This window comes from Trachymyrmex cornetzi, unplaced genomic scaffold (assembly GCF_001594075.2).
Source record: "Trachymyrmex cornetzi isolate Tcor2-1 unplaced genomic scaffold, Tcor1.1 scaffold726, whole genome shotgun sequence".
NCBI classification, from domain to species: domain Eukaryota; kingdom Metazoa; phylum Arthropoda; class Insecta; order Hymenoptera; family Formicidae; genus Trachymyrmex; species Trachymyrmex cornetzi.
Genome location: NW_017300055.1, coordinates 456127 through 476942, shown reverse-complemented (window position 1 = coordinate 476942; position 20816 = coordinate 456127). Strand labels below are relative to the sequence as shown.

The 20816-nt window shown below is 34.0% G+C and overlaps 1 protein-coding gene across 1 annotated transcript; it reads right to left on the bottom strand.

The window, feature by feature from the left end:
• Positions 1 to 1034: 1034 nt before the first annotated feature.
• Positions 1035 to 19622, bottom strand: Regnase-1 (zinc finger CCCH-type containing protein regnase 1). Its single transcript, XM_018517787.1, has 7 exons — positions 19177 to 19622; positions 7004 to 7277; positions 5850 to 6366; positions 4093 to 4378; positions 3466 to 3796; positions 2669 to 2954; positions 1035 to 1420 (listed from the first exon to the last, which is right to left on the bottom strand). The coding sequence occupies exons 1-7, from the start codon at positions 19192 to 19194 to the stop codon at positions 1063 to 1065; spliced, it is 2070 nt and encodes a 689-aa protein (XP_018373289.1). The 5' UTR covers positions 19195 to 19622; the 3' UTR covers positions 1035 to 1062.
• Between the last annotated feature and the right edge of the window lie 1194 nt (positions 19623 to 20816).

The window sequence follows — 20816 nt, the reverse complement described above, 5'->3', positions numbered from 1 at the left end:
GTTTGCCCATATCTAAACAAGAAATTAATTGATTCAACTAAATGGGTTTCTAGCGAGGGGGTAACCACTCAAAAAATAGGTGTACCTAACCTGGATTTCGGACTTCAAGACTTCATCGGACTTTACTGGAATTCATTGGACTTCATCGAAATTCATGAATTCATCGGACTTCACCGGAATTCATCGGATTTCACCGGAATTCGTCGGATTTCACCGGAATTTATCGAGCTTCATCGGAATTCATGAATTCATCAGACTTCGCTGGATTTCATCGGACTTTATCGGAATTCATCGGACTTCACTGAAATTCATTGGACTTCATCAGAATTCATGAATTCATCGGAATTCATCGGACTTCATCGGACTTCATCTGATTTCATCGGAATTCATCGGACTTCACCGGACTTCATCGGACTTCGAGGAATTCATTGGACTTCGTCGGACTCGAGGAATTCACCGGATTTCACTGGATTTCACCGGGTTTCACCGGACTTCATCGGACTTCACCGGACTTCATCGGACTTCACCGGACTTCACCGGACTTCACCGGACTTCACCGGACTTCACCGGACTTCATCGGACTTCTGACAGAATGTACACCGGAATTCAAGAGTGGTTACCCCCTCGGTTTCTAGTCATTGATGCAAGTTTATTATGATTAATTAAAACAGATCTTCTCATGGTTTACTTCTCGAATAATAACAATTCCTGTTATAATGCCCTAAACTAATACGCGTTATTATGTATAATCATTCCTCTCTCGACAATTATTCCTGAACAATGCGACAATCTAAAACGTCTAAAAAGTTTCTTAGAAACTTTTTTGTGTTGAGTTGTTAGTTTTCATCTCTCGCTTTCTTCGTCCAAGAAATACTAGCTTATCTTGGCTAGTAGGACAAAAATGCATTTGAACTGTGAAATTTCAAAAGAAAACTTGAGAGAGAGAGAGAGAGATCCAAAAAATACAAATATCTTTTGTAACGATTCAATTAATTAATATCTTCAATGCAGTTTATATGATAATCGTTTCGTGAATATTCTGAATGTGAATAAAATTCATCATCAATTCTGATTCTTGGGAAACATCGTCAAAATGGCGGCACAAATCTGTTGGGGATCGGTCTCGTGGGGATGAAGCGTCATGACAGCCTGCACTTGCTCTTCGGGAAAAATGTTAGCGAGATGATAGTGCAGGCGACGTCGAATGTCCTGGGTTTGCATCCCCCAGGGCACGTGTAAACTTGTAGATGGCGGGGATGGTAACAGGTTTAATTGAGGATCCGAGGTACCTATCCTCTGCACTCGTGATGGCGGCATCAAGGCAGTACTACGTGGAGGCCACGCTCTATAAGAATCCGGGGCAGAAGCGATACGCATCACGTGCTGGTGATGAGGTTGAAGGCAATCGGGATAATCCCAGCTGAAATATAATAGTATTGACATGACATCCGGAGAACACCCGGGTGGCAATCCCAACACGCCTCAAAAAAGGTTGAGAATGTCCAGGAGATTCACTAACTCGATTTGCGTACTCTTTCTTATATAGAATCTCTAGATTTCTTCTTACAAGAAGCATATCCCTCTAGTAGTGGGACTTATATTTACTGAATTGTAATATTGCAATAATATTGTGCAATATTTTCTACAAAATATTAAAACTACAATATTAACTCTTGAACACCATACTATTTTCGCCACCTGATTTCACCACACATGGGTTACGGTAATCCTGGAGTTTTCTTTTGTTTTTATCTCGGGATCTAATGCATCAATTTTAACGTCGTTTTTTTTTACTCGATACAACAGACAGTAAGGAAAAAGAATATATAGATAAGAATATCATAAAACTTCCGAAAATCAAGATATTTTGAAAAAAAGGAAGAAAGGAATTTCAAAATTTAAAAAATATCGTTGTTTTTAAAATAAATTAGTTATTTTCCAAAAAAATGATACAAGGTTTTAATTTACAGAAATCAAAACATATTAAGTTGTATTTTAAGAAAAAAAAAACATTATTACGAATTATCCTAAAAAATATATTTATTCGACGAGGTTGAATTTGGGTGATTTTCAAGTAATACGATAAAGTTAGTGCAAAAATCTTTATAATATCTAAATATAAAAAAAAATTATTCATTGATTTGCGTGGAACAGGCGAAACAAATTTTTGCGACATGTTCCCTATACATTGACTGTTGGCACTGCAAGCGTATGTAATAAGTTTTCCTATCTAAAACCCCTGGAACAGAATGAACATTTTCTTTGTTTTTCTATTTTGTTTACAGCTAATATATCGCGCGGATCTTGATTTTCTGGAATGTTTGTGTGTTTCATGAATTCTTCGATTTGAATTCGCATTTGAATTTGATCTTGTTCGTATATTTACTTACAATTTGATTTCGAAATAAAAAACGTAATAACCACACAGGGTTAGCGTAATCCACACAGTAAGTTCATGGCGTTCTATCTCGACTGGTTCGTGCACGTTGAGGTTGCCAGGCGGGGGATTTGTAGTAGGGATGCGAAAGTTTTTCCTTCCCTTGTTTCCACTCCACACTTCTGATCGTTCATAAACGCCACGCGTTTTTTCAAACGGATTGGGTTACCGTAACCCACGGTGGTGTTCAAGGGTTAAATTAATGAATATGTTTAGATAAATCAGACTCACCTCATACTGGCAGTACCCGGATACGACGAGTCATTACTGGCGAGTCTCGTCAACGATCGGTGTTGCATATTAGAGCGTGATGAGTTGATAACTGATTGCTGTTGTTGCGATGACTGTCCGGTTTGCTGCTGTTGCTGCTGTTGATGATATCGTCTGAGTTGATAAAGCCGCGGATCACATGTTGGATTCAGAGTTAATTGCCGCTGTAGCTTGCGATGTAGTTTCACCGGTTCTGGTTCGGGATTACTCACTCTTGATGTAGGCCAGTTTGCTGAGGAAGGGTAACCTTTAACAAAACAGATTATTAAATTATTTGATTATTTAATGATTAAAAAAAAAAGTTATGTATGTACTAAAAGAAAATCGGTTTGTATTGTAACAAAAAGCGTGAATTCATTTTTCTGGGAGTGCCGCTACATGGTATCGTTTCTCGCATTTCTTTTCTTTGAAATATTAAGAGTACCTGGTCAAATACCGGTCTCTTTTCTATTTCTAAAAAAAGTTTGGCATCTAAAGAATAGGTTTTGTGCGTTGTTGGCCTCAATTCGTGCGTATCCTTTAACTAGAATAATTTCGAAGTTCACCTCTGGGTCACAAATGACCCATCGTGTGTATAGAGTGTATATTTTTGTAAAAAAAAATTTTTTTATGAAATTCAGTAATATTTCATCATTGTTCATTACAATTTCAGTAATGTTTTATCATTATTTATTTACATAATTCAGGAAAAAACTTTCATCAAGATTTTATTAAATAATTCATACATGTGTTCAGAATTTATACTTCATAATTATCACCTTGAGAATTTTGTGTAGGAGGCATCTGCTGGCTGTACATAACGGGACTAGTTGTAGACAAATCAGATGTGACATTTTCCACTGATCTACTTTTCGGAACAGACGATAAGAATTGAACGACATTCGATGGCATGGCTGATTTAGTTTTGCAGAGCGGCGGATGTTGAGGAGATACAGATGCGTTTGTAGATGACAACGGCAGGCTCAGGCTGGGCCCACGGGCCTGTAAGTGACGCTGAGCATGCTCCACCAATCGTTCTGTCACAGATTTATGTGGATGTTGTCCTCTTTCGGGATGTCGGAACTTGCACTTATTGCCGTATGTACATTTCTGGTAATTTAAGAAATAGCCGTTTAATTTAATTTAATTTAATTTAACTTAATTTAATTTGTTAAGAGCATATACCGCATTTGATGTAATTTTATTCAATTTGACAAAAAATTTTTACCAAATTTTCAATCTAGAATCTGAATTTTAGTATTATGAACTTTAGAATTATATACCGGCTTTAATCTTTTAACTTTAGCAAAAAATTCTTTTAGTTTTTAAAGTTTAATAAAAAACTTTTAAAGCGTAATATTATATTAGAAATAAATAAAAAGAAGGAAAAAAAAGAGGAACATTACCTTGGCATAAGGGCATGGAGGAGCGGAATCGATTTTTTTAGGAACGATTCTAAGAAAATTGTCCAATGTAGGTCCGCTTCTGCCGAGTGGATCGTCTGGTGGCATGAATCGATCGTTTACAAAGCTGTACATCAGAATTCTCTCTTCTACGACCCTTCTAAATTCGGGATTCTCTTGTGCCAAATCTCGGTAGTTGTCGTTGCTGACGACAATGCCATCGATCTCCGCGGCCAGTTTCAGGATGTACCGATCGTCGTAACACACCATACGCTTTCCACCCACTAATCTACAGACGTTTAATATTCCCGTTAAAAAAATAAGGAATAATTTGCGTCATGTATACCAATGTATCTTGAATTATACATAATAATATTATAATACTATATAAATAATTAAATTGTCAAAATGCGATATAAAAGCGTATTACAAGAAATCGATCAGTCTTATAAAATAGTTCAAGTTAATGTACTTGTCTATTTATACATGCATTTGGATGGATCCAAAAAAATCACAATAATGAACTTTATTTATCTGGAAATCCCGAAATAACATCTCTCAAGACACCGAACGCCTCAATTTTGTTTCTAGAAATTGAATACTGAGAAAAATGAAAAAGAAAAAGGAAGAGAACAATTTTTTAGGGAAATCCTTGACTCGATTATTCTAGCTCCGGATAATATTAGTCGGTCGGCAAAATAAATTCAGGTATTGGAATGAGGGGCATCTTCGCTCTGTTTTTAATGATCTCAGTTTTAAATTCCCGTTTTTCACACATATTGTTGAGACTCGTAGCTCCTTGTTCACAGTTTAAACGTATTCTTATTTGGTTGATTGTACAAATTTTATACAATTATAATTAGACAAATATACAGGGTGATTCAGAATAACCTTTTGTCCTTAAAGAGACATATTTTTGGCCGTATCCTGAGACGATTTTTGATCCCGATTGATCATAGCTCGATTGGACACCACCAATCACAGCGACCGGTGCTTAGGAGCTTTGTAGTCTCAAGCCCTGTGAGTGGCTCGTGTCCAACTGAGCCGTGTCCAACTGGGTGCCACCCGTCAGCTGCTTGCCGCACGTAACACATATTGTGTTGTAATTTAATGAAATATTTAAAGTATGTGAAAGACAAAGAGATAATGTGGTAGAGGGGAAAGATAGAAGGAGGGGAAAGAAGAAGGAACGTGTTTTTATAAACGTGTGAATGCATCCGGTCAATGTGCACCCCGTGCGTAAAACGTCCGCGTCTAACCGTGAGCGCCGCTCCTGCCCGTCTCCTATACGCGACCCGTGATACGCTAACTATTTCTTCTTGTAATTTGAAAACTAAGCTTTGGACAAAATTGTCGTTAAGGAAAAATCGTCTCATAATACGGCCAAGAATATGTCTCTCTAAGGACAAAAGGTTATTCTGAATCACCCTGTATAATTTAAATTTTCATGTTAATTAGTTAATCATGTACTCGAACTGAATATGTAATTGTTTTACTCAGAGATCCATTATATTCTAAAAATGTAATTTTAGAACGTAAAAAAAGTAAGGAAAATATTTTTGTGTAATGTTAAACGAATTATTTAAGTTTGTGTAACTCATGCCCGTTTCCACCAATGTAGATTAATTTTAATCTCGGTTCAACTTACTCTTCGTCTGTTTCTAGTTCTAAAAAAAGATAAAGAATAAGTTGAATCGAGATTAAAGTTAATCTATATTGGTGGAAATGGGCATCAGACAAATTGCGTACATCGCACCAACCTGGAAGGCGTAAACACAAGCAGACGATCCTTCTCAAGCTCACCCAGGATTTCTTGATCAGTGACCGGATTGTCAGGTCTCGAGGCTTCTTTCCGCCACTTGGGTACAAAGACAGTGATCTCCTTATGCCCCCTGGTGCGGAACCAATCAACACAAATCTTGATACCGCGACATGAGAATACTTCCTTATTACCATGACTCATAGCGACGTTACTGCCGTCGATGACAACAGGCCTCAGGTCCATTGATGAAATCGCGTTCACCGTTGTGGCATTCGTCGCCGTCATTGAGGTCAAAATCGACCCTCCGCCTTCGTCAATGTCTGCCTCGGCATCCGGCAGATCATCTACTTCCTCGGGACCGTCGGTAAACTTTGGGGAGCAAGTGGCTCCGAGTTTGATCAGCTCGGCCAACAGCTCGTTCTGACCCGGATCCGGGCCCAATTTCTGTAGCGCTGCTTGCACCAGTTTTTCGGTGTAGCCCAACTTAAGTGCGAATTCCACGCGAGCGGTATAACCTAAATGAATGACAATAAACGATTTATTAAGACCGTATATATGAATACACAAAGAGTTTAAGGGAATGCTGGAGTGAGACGGTCGAAGTTAATCAAGGTCGATAGTACAGACTTTTTAAAATTCCAAATTCGACAATAGTGACATCTTTCATTCATTTCTTATACTTATTATACATCGTTGTGTCTCGCTCAAACGCATTCATCTGTCCTTATCTGACATATTGCAACGCCATCTCTTAGAAAGAGATCAACTAAATACTGCTCGGTTTCATGGCTTCACGTCAATTTTATTCGTAGTATACGAACGAAATTTTTGGCGACGAAAAAAATGGCATTATTAGCGTTGACATAGTAATTTGTTTAGATATTATACAGTATTTTTAACCCAATGTTAATAAAAGAGACATATTTTTCCGTGTAAGATGTGATCTTTCTAAGGTCCTGGAGCAAAAACTAAAGCGTTTGAAGGTTTGTGCTTGTGAGGACTTTTAATTAGTTTGATAGCTACAAAATATTAAGGTTTGAAGCAATCTTATTGAAACCCATTCTTCATAAGATTTGTGCGAAGTTCTTTCTGAATTGAAGATCTTCTACCTTGTCTGTCATAGCGATAGCAGGAAAATTTGCAAAGGCCTACCTGGGTTTTGCGTAGGTGATGATCCCTGGATGGTAACGTACTCCGCGAACTCTGCCGCCAGGGTGTCCGATGTGGTGCGAGACACGTCCGGGTGTACTGGGGATATCTGCGACTCCGATCGTGGACACCGCGCCGCTGCTGTTGTTGTCATTGTTGTTGTTGTCGTCGTCGCCGTTGTTGTTGTCGAATCCTCAGCCTCGTAGTCGCTGTCGTATGAAGAGTCCTCGGCGTCTGGCATGCTGCCCGTATCTAATACTGTGCAGTCTATGTATCTCTACAACATGATGATATTATTTACAATATGAGTTGTCGTTTTAGAAATATTCTACATCATGATTTTATTAGTATTAATAAAGTGCAATAATTAGTTTCTGAGAAATAAGGGGGTGTTACTTTAGGAGAACTATGTCAGTATCGGCGACTTTCCTCTATAATAAAAGAGGACCTACAGTGGACTGGATTCAGTGTGTCAAGTGTTCTAAGTGGTTGCACAAAACCTGTAGTGACAATCCTGACATTTACCAAAACTGTTTAAATAAGCGCTCAAAAAAGTGATTACTTATCAACTATTGAGTCTTTCTATTAAATTTTTTTATTGAGTCTTTCTACTGAATCTTTTCTACTGTGACGGAAAAATCGGTAACTGATTTTATTTCCAAAATTTATTTTTTCGGAATATATCTGAGATTTTAATATTCTGAAATATAGTGCAATGATAGCTTAAATCAATTTAAGTATTGCTTTTTACTTTGTTTTCTTAAATGAGTTTAAAAGACACAGAATCTAATTTCTGTTTTTATGATAGAAAAGTTTTTATTATACCTTAAATATGTAGACTCTCAGTTTAAAATTAAAAATAAATTTATTAATAAATGAGTTTTAAAATTAATTGTGTTTATTTTCCCAGTAAACAAACTGACGTTATTTACCATTATTTTGATGTTAAAGATGTTATTTTAATGTTAAAATGACACTAAGCAATGTCAGCTTGTTTGCTATATTAGAAGTACGATTTAGGAACCAGGAGGTACAATTTAACGTCTCGATCGTACCGAAAGCTACTTTTTTTTTTAAATCTAATTTAAACAATGATTTAATGTTTATTTTCGTAAAAGTATCGCTTTGTTTTATTGCCAATAAACCAAAGTTTAATGTAAGTACAGAAATATTCTGATCTCTTTAGTACATTTGTTACAATTTTGTTTAAACGTTAGGGGATACGATATAGGCAACTTTCCCCTGTGCCTTGTTGTTGTATCTAATCAAAATATTTTTTTTCAGCGTAAGATTTCAAATTTGTAGATATATTTGCGATGTCGTATTATTTGCATTTTCGCCCTTGATAATTATACTTACAGTCGTCATTGTAAATTATGACAGATGACGAAAATTATAAAAAATTACAAAAAATAATAAAAACAATAAAAATATCGCGATACATAAGCATGAACATTTTAAAAAAATAAAATTTCTCTTATTTATTAAACGACACATTTGTATTGTTAATTAGTATTTTTTTAAACACTATGTAATATCGCAATTTAAAAGTGAGAGATTGGAAAGGTATTCGCGCGTTTCTGATTCGAGAAATTATCTTAAATGGGGCATAGCTCTCCCAGGTTGGCGGATGTAACCATTAGCGGAGATCCAGGTGAAAGTAGAGAGACGCGAGGACGAAGAAGAGAGAGAGAGAGAAGGGGAGGGGAGGGGAAGAAAGACGCACACGCGCGCGCGCACACACACACACCATACCGATCATTAGGATGTTCCCACTAACAGAACGACATAATGTTACAAGTAGACTAGAGTGACAATGAGAATTTTTGTATAACTCACTTCTCAAAATGCACGAGGAACACAACTAGAAAGTTACATAAGAATACTGTTAAATAGTGCCAACAATTAAGGATAGGCTCCCAAATCAGCAACTTAAATTTATGAAATTTTAGTAGTACATAAAGAATACCCTGATATATACTAAGCAATTGTTTTTGTTGTCCGAATTCACCCTAAAGGACTGTAAAAGCAATCTTTTTATATATATTTTTTTTATTATTATTTATCAACAAAAGAAACAGAACAAAATTTCAGAGAAAAAAATTATTTTTAAAAATAAGATTTATTGATTAGGAAACTTATTAATTGTTTAATTACATAAACAATTTAAAATTATCGAAATACAGCCAAGAATGAGCGTACCATAATGTGTAACAAAAGGTGGCAATAATAGCTTCTCACTTGAAGTGAACTTGTTCCGATTTTGCTATCTACGTATTTTATGCATCGGATAAGCAGCTAACTTTAAGTAACTGTAAATATTGATAAGTGAATACATTTATTACTATTTTTTTTTTTTTTTTAAACAATGAATAGGTTTCCTAATTAGAACCAGAATCGATTACCGTAGGTATATATGGACGATGTGACCTGACTACGAAATTTATTGACTTGGAATGCCGCTTTTCTTTCCCCCTTCATAAATGGTAGATTGATCATTGATTGATTACGAGAACCGAAATTGAATTGGTGGCGTTGCGTGCACGCCAATTTTTCGTGCAATTTTTCAACAACCTTGCATCATCGCCCACCACTCCCGGATCTAGCTTAACATATCGAGTACACGTGAAGAGCAACGACGGACAACATGTACATAGCATACGTGACAAAGACAAAGAAAGAGAAAAAAAGAGAGAGGAGGAAGGGGGAGAGAGAGAGAGAGAAAGAGAGAGAGAGAGTCATCTTTATTCTCTATTCAAATTTAGGAGCGACATTGAAATCTGGATCTTCTTTCTCGAAATTTTATAGAAGAAAAATATTTATGATTTCTTTTTACCTATAGTACTTACATTCGACAGTTCGAAAATTTAAAAATACAAACTGTGTATATTGTACTTTTCATTGCAGTATATTCACATATAAAAATTCCATCACTATAATATACATATATATGTGTTAACAAGAATAGTTTCTGTCATTACGTACATGCACGCACACATTATTAAAATATTAATAAATTTCAATCTATAATATAATTTTGTGGTCATCGAATTGCATCATGGGATTTGCTGGAAACATTTTCACGATCTTTTTTGCGTTTTCTATATCGATGTCGAAATTGGAAAAGAAAATAAGGAAATATGAAAAAGGCACCTTTTTTATAAATTATATATGATAAATATTTTTATGTAAAGATATAATAAATTTTCAGAGCGCAAACTCGAATATCCATATATATTTTGATGAAATATCGCGAATGTCAGCTAGGATTTTAATAGAAAGTCTGCGAAAGGATAAATCAACCGGAAGACGACAATTTTCCAAAGAAAGTTTTGTCGCTGCGTACCTTTTCTCCTGTGCTGGCTCTTTTAACATTATTATTCGTTTTGTCATAAAGAAACGTCAAATACATATCTCTATATTCAATTTTTAGAATCCTTCAAATATAGAATGGACACAAATTATAGCAATAAATAATATACAATAATAAATTGGTAATTCATATCAAATGTTCGTCTATTTATCTTTTTTTTTATTATAAAGAATACAAAATTTTAGATTTTGTTATTTTAAAACATTTCGAATAATAAAAAATCAAGATCCTATTAGTTTATATATCATTTTAAATATAGTCATACTTCCCCCTATATATTTTACTATATATGCTACATATATTCTGCTATATAATTTACAGAATGTTCTTCTTTTATGTCAAGACAAGATAGAGTAGGCATTTCCTATCCCGCCTCCTGTTTAGAGGTGTTCGACTTTAAACGCGAAGAGAAGTCCAACGTTTTCCCTTGCCTCCAATTTTCCACGAAAAGCGAGGTTCACCTCGTCCGCTGTTTAGAATAGTTTGTGATTCAAAATTTGAACCTACATGTAATATTATCTGCTTTAATTAAAACGACTTTCTACCCGTAAGTGAAGGGATAGGTATACTTCGCTTCGCATAGATAGTCATTAGTTTTGCGTAAATAGTTGTTACGGCTCTTAGACAGAGAGGGAGGGATGAACTTCATTTTGCGTAGAAAAACACATTTAGGATACCTCTGTTTCCATTTCAAAGTCGTCACATTCTGACAAATACTACCAGCGTATGTTGAAACGTAGTTATAGTAAAATCGTTACTATAGATACAATTATGTTGTTCCATGATTTACTGAATAAAATAGTGAATAAACTTACTGTAAATATTAAATAAATATTACTTCAATACAATTTATACTGTCAACTTGATTTGTTAATAAGTAACGAGCAATGGCTAAAACCTGTTGGGAATCACTCGCAGGGTCATGACTTTGACAACATACGTCAAGGTCAAGATCATAGGAGTTGACTTTCCTATTTTACAATATAATATTTATTGTCATCATATATCATAATTATGTTTCTTCTAACATTTTTTTATCGTTCTGGGATACATCTATTGTAAAGACATAAAAATCATAGATTCCATCGTAACAGAATAGCGTAGTTAATAATCAAATTTTGAAGTATAAGATTATTAACATTATTCTTACACTTTTTTACTTTAGAATGTCTTGAAAGTTAAAATCTAATAATGTTCATCGCTCGACAGAAGAACTGTCTCTAAAAAGCTTTATCTTCAAATATTCCGGAAACTAGTTCGGCATTGTTGTTAGACGAGCCGTCTTTTTAGCGCAGGCGCATTGCAGTACTAGAGAAATCCAGTAACGTATATAAAGAGATAAGTACATATCTATTGTTTTGGCGGGATTTCCCATTGCAGGAAGATTAAAGAATCTTCATGTATGTGTTCGTAAATGCGTTTATTATTTTATTTAGCTTTATGATTCTTTTATTATTGATTTTTCAAAAAACAATTGTATAATTTTCATAAGAATATCAAAATAGGGTACTTGCAAGACCCGTTAAAATCTGACTGTAATACTGCAGTGATGCTATACTTGAACGCGCATGCGTTAAAAAAGTGGCTCGCCTAACAACACTGGTTCCGCGATGTCTATATATAGAAGACATGTTACAGAAAAGAACGGCAAAGAACAGAAGGAGGACGGTCCGGTACCGGTACCAGAGATCACCTAACTTATTTCGATATCAGCACGCGCGCGAGTCGCGGTGACGCCGGTTATACGAGGTATTCACAGAAAGATCTTGCACATTATTCACATCGTCCTTGTCATTTACATTTCCGTCCTTTCTTCTTTCGGCCTATTAATTAGCTTCATTTGGTTCTGATTTGCCTCCTTGATATTTTCTCTCCTTCTTGACATAGAAATTAAAGTTATATTTGCCAACCCAGTGAGAAATGATAATGGAATCGACATCGAATTATTATCTATTACAGTCGAACCTCCGTAAAGTCAACCTCCGTTTTTGTTTACACCTCCGTAAAAGTCATGTCTTAAAGGTGCCTTTACATGACAGCGTCAAGCTTCGAGCGTCAGAGCATGAGCAGTAATATGTTTAATAACTTTACTGAAATTGAATTTAATGTACGAGATACACTAATAGTGGAATTTTGTAGTTTACACCATATAATGTAAATAAATATAAATTTTCAGCATCATATGTTAAAATAGTATAGTGTATATCAGAACATGACCTCTTATAATTTACCATTTTGCGTCAAGGAACTGTGCAGAAGATTATTGCGGAGGAGTCTGGAGATTCAAACTTCTGCGCGATAATCTTCCGCGCAGATGCTCGACGCTCGACGCTTACATGTAATGGCACCTTAACCCCCCATATAGTAATCGAGCACTTATGCTCGCGCATGCGTATTTGTTTAATTTTACGGAGGTCGGTCGGTCCCGACAAGTTACTTTTATAGAGGTTCGACTGTACTTCGTATACGTATGTATTTATATCATTCTTAATCCTTAATAAAACTTTGTAAACATATTTTAGAAATTACTGTGTCATTTTACGTTTTATTTATAAGCATTATTTGTGTAAGTTTTCATGAGCCGTATATACCCCCCTCTCTTTATGAGTAGCCGTATATACCCCATTCCTATGATATATACGGCAAAAATACAAGGGTTTGAAAAAGTTCTTTTTTTAATACGAAAAATAAATATTGCGAATTTCTAATATTTTTTTCATAGTAGTAGAAGTTTCACAGTACGAAGTTTTTACTGATATTGTTTGTTTACTTTAGAAATAGTAAATAATATTTAATAAATTAAGTTATGTCAGGTATATACCGGAAATATCTTATATTACATATACAAAATCCGTTACAAATTTTACAATGTTTAGTGTTAAAGTTAGTTGATAATTTGGCAATCTACTAAATATTATTATAATGATAAGAATTTTTGAAATATATACAAAAAATATTTTATAAACTTCGTAATAAAAATTACTAAGCAATTTATAAATCGTCCTATAAGACGAAATATTTACAATACTTACATTTAATAAAATTTACATATTACATTTTAATATAGATTAATTGCCCCAATAATCCCATTATCAAAAATTTCAGTAATCTTTTTACCATTGTGATTTTTTATTAAATTGTTGCTTCATGTTTATAATTAATTATATGTATTATATTCAGGATTAGACGTTAGATTTGATTTTATTTTGACTCTTACTTTGCCCTTCGTTATCGTTATTTATTTTCGTAAGAATTTTGTGTCAGATTGTAAGTTAAGACTATTATTTTGCATTTGTATATGTAACATCTCAGATACCAATTTTCTTCCTGAATAACGTTCACGATCTAAAATTTTGACGTTCTCTCAATCAAAATCATGATTAAAAGAAAGTCTGTAATCCGTATTGACCGCTCTAGTACCAGAAGAACTGTTCATCTGCCGACGATGTTCCTGGATTATCTCGTTATTAATTTTCTGCCGGTTTGCCCTACGTATGTCGCGTTGCAATCTTTGCACTCTATTTTATATACTATATTTTTGTTTGACTCTTTCAGGAGAACATTTTTGTGAACTTTCACAAAACTTCCAAGTTTATTTAGACTGAAAAATGCCAGCTTCATGTTCAAATTACTAGTAACACTACTGAATTTATCCGAGATCGATAAAATAATAATACGATAGTTAGTTAAAAAAAAATTCATATAAACTAATGTAATTTCCGTATAGTCAGTTTTTAAATGAAAAAGTAAATATAAAAATCTGGTTATGCATATTTCAAGAGCACGTAAATAGAGAAATATTTTGAGCCTACAATCAATTCGCTATTTGTATTTTACTGGCACTTTAATATTGTAAGAAGATAGTGGGTGCTCATTTCGGAAATGATGTACCGGTCAAAAAAGATGAGCACCAAAATTTTGTCGTTTATCCATTTTATACAAGATTTTTTCTTCGTTTTGCTTATTATAAACTGCCACAAAATAAAGTAAAATTACGGTACGAGTTTTAAGTTGCTAACTTTTAACCGATCATAATTTAACAAACAAAATATTAAAAACCAGAATCATTGTCATCGCTGCTGACTCGTTTTCCTTGCGGTCTGACCGCAGGAAAGAGGTCGGAGCAAGAAAAATCGTTCACTTAATTTCTTTCCGTGAGAAGTTGATTTCGCCTCGTAGAAACTGAGCTCACACGTTACTGAATTCATTTTTATCCTAAAAAAGAATATTTTGCAAATTTTTAATATTGCAATTTGTAGTCGATTGAAAACTGACTAACTTTTATTCAAAATAATTTTTGTCACATCATCGGAAGTGCCGGAAAAATCGTGATCACAGTTACGTGAGACACCCTGTATATACACTGAGAAAAAAATATAGTCAATCTTAATAAATATTTAGTTCAATACTGCCAACTAAACATTTATTTACAGTAAATAAATATTTGTTCAGTAAAAAAAAAAGATTGTTAAATCAAATTAATATTTCTTGTATCAAATAAATATATCTTCATATTTAATAAATATTTAGTTGGCAGTATTCAACTAAATATTTATTAAAATTGACTATATTTTTTTTCAGTGTACATATCTAAGTTTTAAATTCTTGCGTATGAAAAGAAGACTGCATCTTCATTTTGCATGCAGACACGATGAATGCTTCAACTGATTTGTCGTATATTGGCCATCAGCGTTCCATTTGCTTATCGTTTGTTTAACGTAAAACGGAGATAAAATGACGTAATAGTGCTGATAGCTCGTTTTCCGAATGTGCCTTATGACTGATATTCATAAATCGATAGTCTGTTTTTATTTTAAAATCACTTTAAGTGAAATTTTAAGATGCTAATAAATAAAAACTTATTTATCTTATGATGATTTTAAATATCCGACTTCTGTTTAAACAAATTTTTCGCAATAACTCGCATATTTATGTACATAAATGAAAATTCGAAATATAACGGAATATTGCGATATGGGATCTAAACATTCTAAACTTTCAATTGCTTTTTTAAAAATTGTTCCAGAGTAATTTTTCGCAAAGTTATGACGATTTCAAGTCCTAAGTTTCATCAAGAAATTGGAAAATTGCTGTGTCAATAGTTTGATTTTATAAAGAAAATTAAAAAAAATTTTTTTGTGATTTTTTTTAGACAATACTTTTTAAACAAAAGGTAAAAATAAAACTTTAAAAACATAAGTACAAGTTGAAAAGTGTCTTCTATCAGATAATATAAGCAGTTTTTTAAATACTGTTTACAATTTTACAATAATTAATTTTTTCGTAAAATAAGCAAAAATGAGCGTCTGACAAAATGGGTTCCAAAACTGACAGTAGGCAGTAATGCTACGTATTCCTATTCTTTTTATTTTACAAGAATTATCTGTATAAAGTACCAAGTGAATGTATATAATATTTTCCAGAATCTTTTCACTTCGTTATAAAACATTTTTATTAAATTACATGCATATTTATTTATACTGTTCTGCAAGATATAAATATGTAAAGCGATAGTTTTTCAAGAGTTTTTCCACATATGCACGATTACCTTCAGCTCCAATAGAGTTATTTGACACTATAAAGCAACATTAGATTAAGTTAGTTCATGGCCTGTTTTACAGACAGGTGTGGCGGTTTACGCTGCATCCTAATTTTTAATTTAAAATCATATTATGAAAAGACTAAGAGAAAGAATAATATAAATAAAACTAATTTAGAAAATTACAAGCATTTAAAATGACGTAATATTATCAATAATATAGTCATTATTATTTAAATCACGCAATTTGCAAAAGAAAATTGTAAGAATTTTATTTTTGCATTCGTAGAATTTGTTTTTAGCTGATTTGGTATAGAAACAAACCACAAATATACGAATTATGAGTTTGTACTTCTATAGCTAAACAGGTCATGATTTTATTAGTATTAATAAAGTGTAATAGTTGGTCTCTGAGAAATAAGGGGATATCACTTTAGGAGACTTATGTCAGTATCGGCGACTTTTCTCTACTGCTCGTACGAAAAAACTTATACAATCTTTTTTGTGTAAATGCTATCTTAGGGTAAGCATATAAACATTATATTGCTCAAACATCAAGCGTGGCTTCTTTGCCTTGTTTTATATTTTGACTTTTTAAATTCTATTCGTTGGAGCCTAATAAGTTGTTTTAATTGTTAAATTTAATCATTTTTCTTACCGACCACTGTAAATCTTTTTCCCTTTCAATCTTATACAAAAATAAAGGTCCGTGCAAATATTTATCCCGTACGTATTTTTTCCCGAAGTTTCGCTCAATTTTCGTTTAAAGTGATTGGTGCTAATATTGAGTCAGGGAAAAAGTTCCTTTATAAGTTGATAAAAAGACTTTTTAGCAATCCATATATTCTATTTTTAAAAAACTGGCAATTACACCACTTGTTAGAACAACGTTTCAGCCTTAAGAATCCATATTGTTAATTGCGATACGATGATTTTTATCGGAATTACGAGTAACAAAATCAGAATGTTTCTTTTTACTTAATCCGCGAGTAAATCAGCAATAAAAAATCGTAGGAACATTTAAAAAAAATGATTTTGTAGGAAAAGCTTCAAGCTTTCAGGATAGATAGTCGAAAATTTGCTCAAATTTTTTTGTGGCACGCTACAAATCAATAAAGTGAAAGAAAATTTTTCATTTTTTTCAGCTCGTAGTTTTATATATGTAAAAATTACAAAACTCGCATAAATTCAAAAAATATAGGAACTATTCAGAAGTAGAGACTTCAAGCTTTATTACTTTTTTTTAATTTAAATTTTGATCATTTTTAACAAAGATATCAAGGAAAGGTCTTTTTACCAACTTGTAAAGGAATTTTTTCCCTAACCCAATATTATTTAGTAAACCATGAAAAAAGAATTTCCTCTTCACCTCGTGAATGAGAAATTCGAGTTTTTGTTAAAAAAGTTGAGAATTATTATCGACAACCATTACTCCGGAAAGAGTATCCGCTTGTATATATAGCTGTCGCGTTTCTGCGCTCATCCTCGTCGCATACGAGGCGTGGTACGGGATTCAACCGGATTCGACACACTTCCAACCGAGCGGACTGGCGCAAACCGAGTTTCGAGTGATTAATGCGAGCCCGATTGGCGGCTGTGTCCACTTTGCCGTACTCTCTCGCACGATTGCGTGAAAGGCCAGAACGTCAAGTATTCCAACCCGGAAGCGTGCCTTCGAGAGTGCGCGTTCACCAAACACGATTCGACCGCGATCGAACACGTTCCCTCTTCGTCTCGGACAAATAAAGCGTCCAGTAATTAAATAACGTTTTCTGAGTATTCTTAATTAATAATTATTTTGAAGAATTTTATTTTAGCAGAAAACATCAAGAAAGTTCGTCGTCATTCACGTCGGGCAACTTTCTGATTTATTGTCAGTGCTTTACCATAACTAAATTTAATAATATCGAGGATATAATTATTAAATGAATTTAATTATAATTATAATAAGAGAGTTGTATAATATATAAAATTAATATGATTATAATAAATATACTAATATACTACAGTAAATATATTTTCTTATGAATTTAGTATTTTTTGTCATATAAAGATATATTACACTATAATATATTAATTTATTATAAAGTAATTATAATTAAATAAAATAAAATTATATTTAATTCTAATTAAATTTATTATAATTTAATCTAATTAAAATTATAATTAAACTGTTTACAATTATATTCAAATGTTAAACTAACATTGAATTAAAATTTTACGCGAAAATTACTGAAGAATAAAGTTTCATTATCAGCTTTCTTTCTAAACTTTGCTGGAAACTTCTTATTATTTATATCTTCGTATTTTTGACAAAAATTAATATGAATTCACCAGAGGACGACAATTAAAAAGATTTGTTAAAAATCATTTTGAGTAAACACCTCAAATACAAATTTATATATTATCACGTGATTCCAAATAATCTCGAAACATTGGTTCCATCGTTATTGCCGTATGTACACTATATAATATATATTATATAAGGAATGACGTGACTTTCATGGAAAAAATTAGAAGTTTGCCTGTCTGTCACTTCTTATCGCTTGATTTATCAATATTGATCGACCAATTAGCGGCCGAGTGAACCTATTAAATGTAAATCGGATGACAGCTAATCACGAGAATAATTATAGTCACTTTAACGTCTGTTCGATTACGGCATGTAACATCACGCCACAAGGAGGGCGATAACGCTTGTCCGTGTCGAAATTCGGCGTTGCGTTCGGGGTAGAGAGTAGATTATAGATCTTTTGTGTAGAACAGAGAAAAGATTAAGAGATAACGAGCAAAGCGCGAACGAAACTATAATACTTCTATATCATTCTATTTTCCATCTTTGCGATCAACTTGTGATAATAACTGAATAATTTTATTATCGATTACTTGTATATACAATACACTATCATGCAGTAAAAAAGAAGAACATTCTCATAGAAATCTGTTACGAGGTTTGCAATTTTAAAAAATGTGGCGCGATTTCAAATATTCTAATAAACTGTAATCGCAGTATGAATAAGTGATATTAAGCAACAAGTACCAAGGAGCTAAAAGTACTCGTAACATGTAGTTTTGAAAACAATGACAGTTTTTTTTTGAACGAAGAAGCTTTTTCTTTCAAAGAAAAGCCTCGAACAATGAAAAGTTGCGAGCATTCGAATACATATTCCATGATTCAACGATTTAAATGATTTTGACACGGTGCCCAGAAGCGCGAAAATCTCGCAACGATTCGCGATCAATAGTCCGATCCAACGAGTTTACCTTTCCAGCAACCGTCATTTTATCCGTGGATTGTGGAGCATAGATCCTTCTCACGTAACAAGAATCGAATAAGCGGCTCGAACGGGAGCGGCTTGCACTTTTCAATAGCCGGTCGGACAACGGCGACACATTTCCTGACAGATCACCGCGCACCAACGAATTGACCGCTAGATCACGTATCACTGGAACCCTGGAAATATCCCGCACCGTACATATACGTGTATCTACTTCTTGATCACGTCGCGCTGACCGAAGAAGCGCAACTGCGCGTGGTGGACGCGAGTGCGGGCACTACGGACACGGCGAGTCACGAGACTCATCGGATCGCGATCGCTACAACGACCAACGGATGAATCCGGACCATCCAGTGAATGGAGCAGTCGCACGCGATGAGACCACCACCACTACTGCCATTGCTACGTATCGAGGAACGAGGTGGCGCTGATCGCTCTCCCTTCCCCACGTTGACCCACAATAGAACTTCGCTCGACCGTTCTCGTGATTGTCGCAGCGGCCACATGATTTCCACCTGTCAGGACCGTGCGTGGAAAGGGAGACAACTCGGAATTTCATATCGATTTAATTTTCGGAAAAAGGTGCAAAGTTAAAAGAAAAGATGCAAAACGTAGTATCTCTGATAGCACAGATCTCTAGGGGACGTCCAGAGGATGCTGTATACGTCAGTATTTTATTCGAACATCCTAAGGACATCCCCAGGATATATCCCAGATAAAGTGTGCTATTAGGAATAGTAATCCTAATATGAGCTATTCTCGATAGCTGATCTTCTAAAATATCGATATATATTATGACTATATCTCGAATCGTATAGGACAGATCTTTGGATCCTAAAGATATTCAGAGGACGTTCGATCCTATGTTCTCTGAACATTCTAAGGACATTCCTATGACGTTTCTTGGATAAAGTGTACTGTGTGGATATCGACGTGAATATCGTTTGCTGCAAATTAAATTTATATTACAAGACATTTTTTCTTTAAAAATAGATGTAAGATGCATACCTTTCAAAACATAATATTATCTTTTTTTCTATAAATTATTTTATAAAACAATATCTCTATTTTTCGTTTAACGTGCAAATAGGTATTTCTGTGTAAAAATTGCGCTTTAAAAATTAAAAAAACTGTTAATAGCGTCAATTTGCCCCGGTCTCCCCTACTTGAAAAAAGATTCTTATTCCGATTATTCGAGTTTTGAACTTTATGTTACACGCATCTGATTCTTATCAATAATTTGCAATATAAGTGCGCAGAAATAATTAAAAATTAATAAGTTATTCGTTCAATTGGACTTTTACGTTTCGTCACTTTTAAGGCATTTCTCAATCCTGCTCAAATCATGCGACAGTTGATTAGAATTCAAGACTTCCTGCACGTTTTCTATCTGTTATATTTACTTCGCCATCTTCCCTGTTCTTCTCCCCTCTTTCATCATCGTTTCAAAGTATCATTGCCTTTTCTGTAAATTACGAAACAATTGCATTTTGTGAATATTTATACATAGTATATATTTTCGTTACAAAAATGTTTCTTTAGGCTGAAGAGACTTCCGCGACGACGAATGTACGATTGACGTACCAATTGATTTGAACGCTGCCGCGAGAGAAGAGAAGGCTCAGG

Coding starts and splice junctions, on each gene's coding strand:
- Regnase-1 (XM_018517787.1), bottom strand. Junction 4,379..5,849: donor CTTGTGTTTACGCCTTCCAG/GTTGGTGCGATG, acceptor AAACGTCTGTAG/ATTAGTGGGTGGAAAGCGTA. Junction 2,955..3,465: donor TCCTACACAAAATTCTCAAG/GTGATAATTATG, acceptor GTTTTGTTAAAG/GTTACCCTTCCTCAGCAAAC.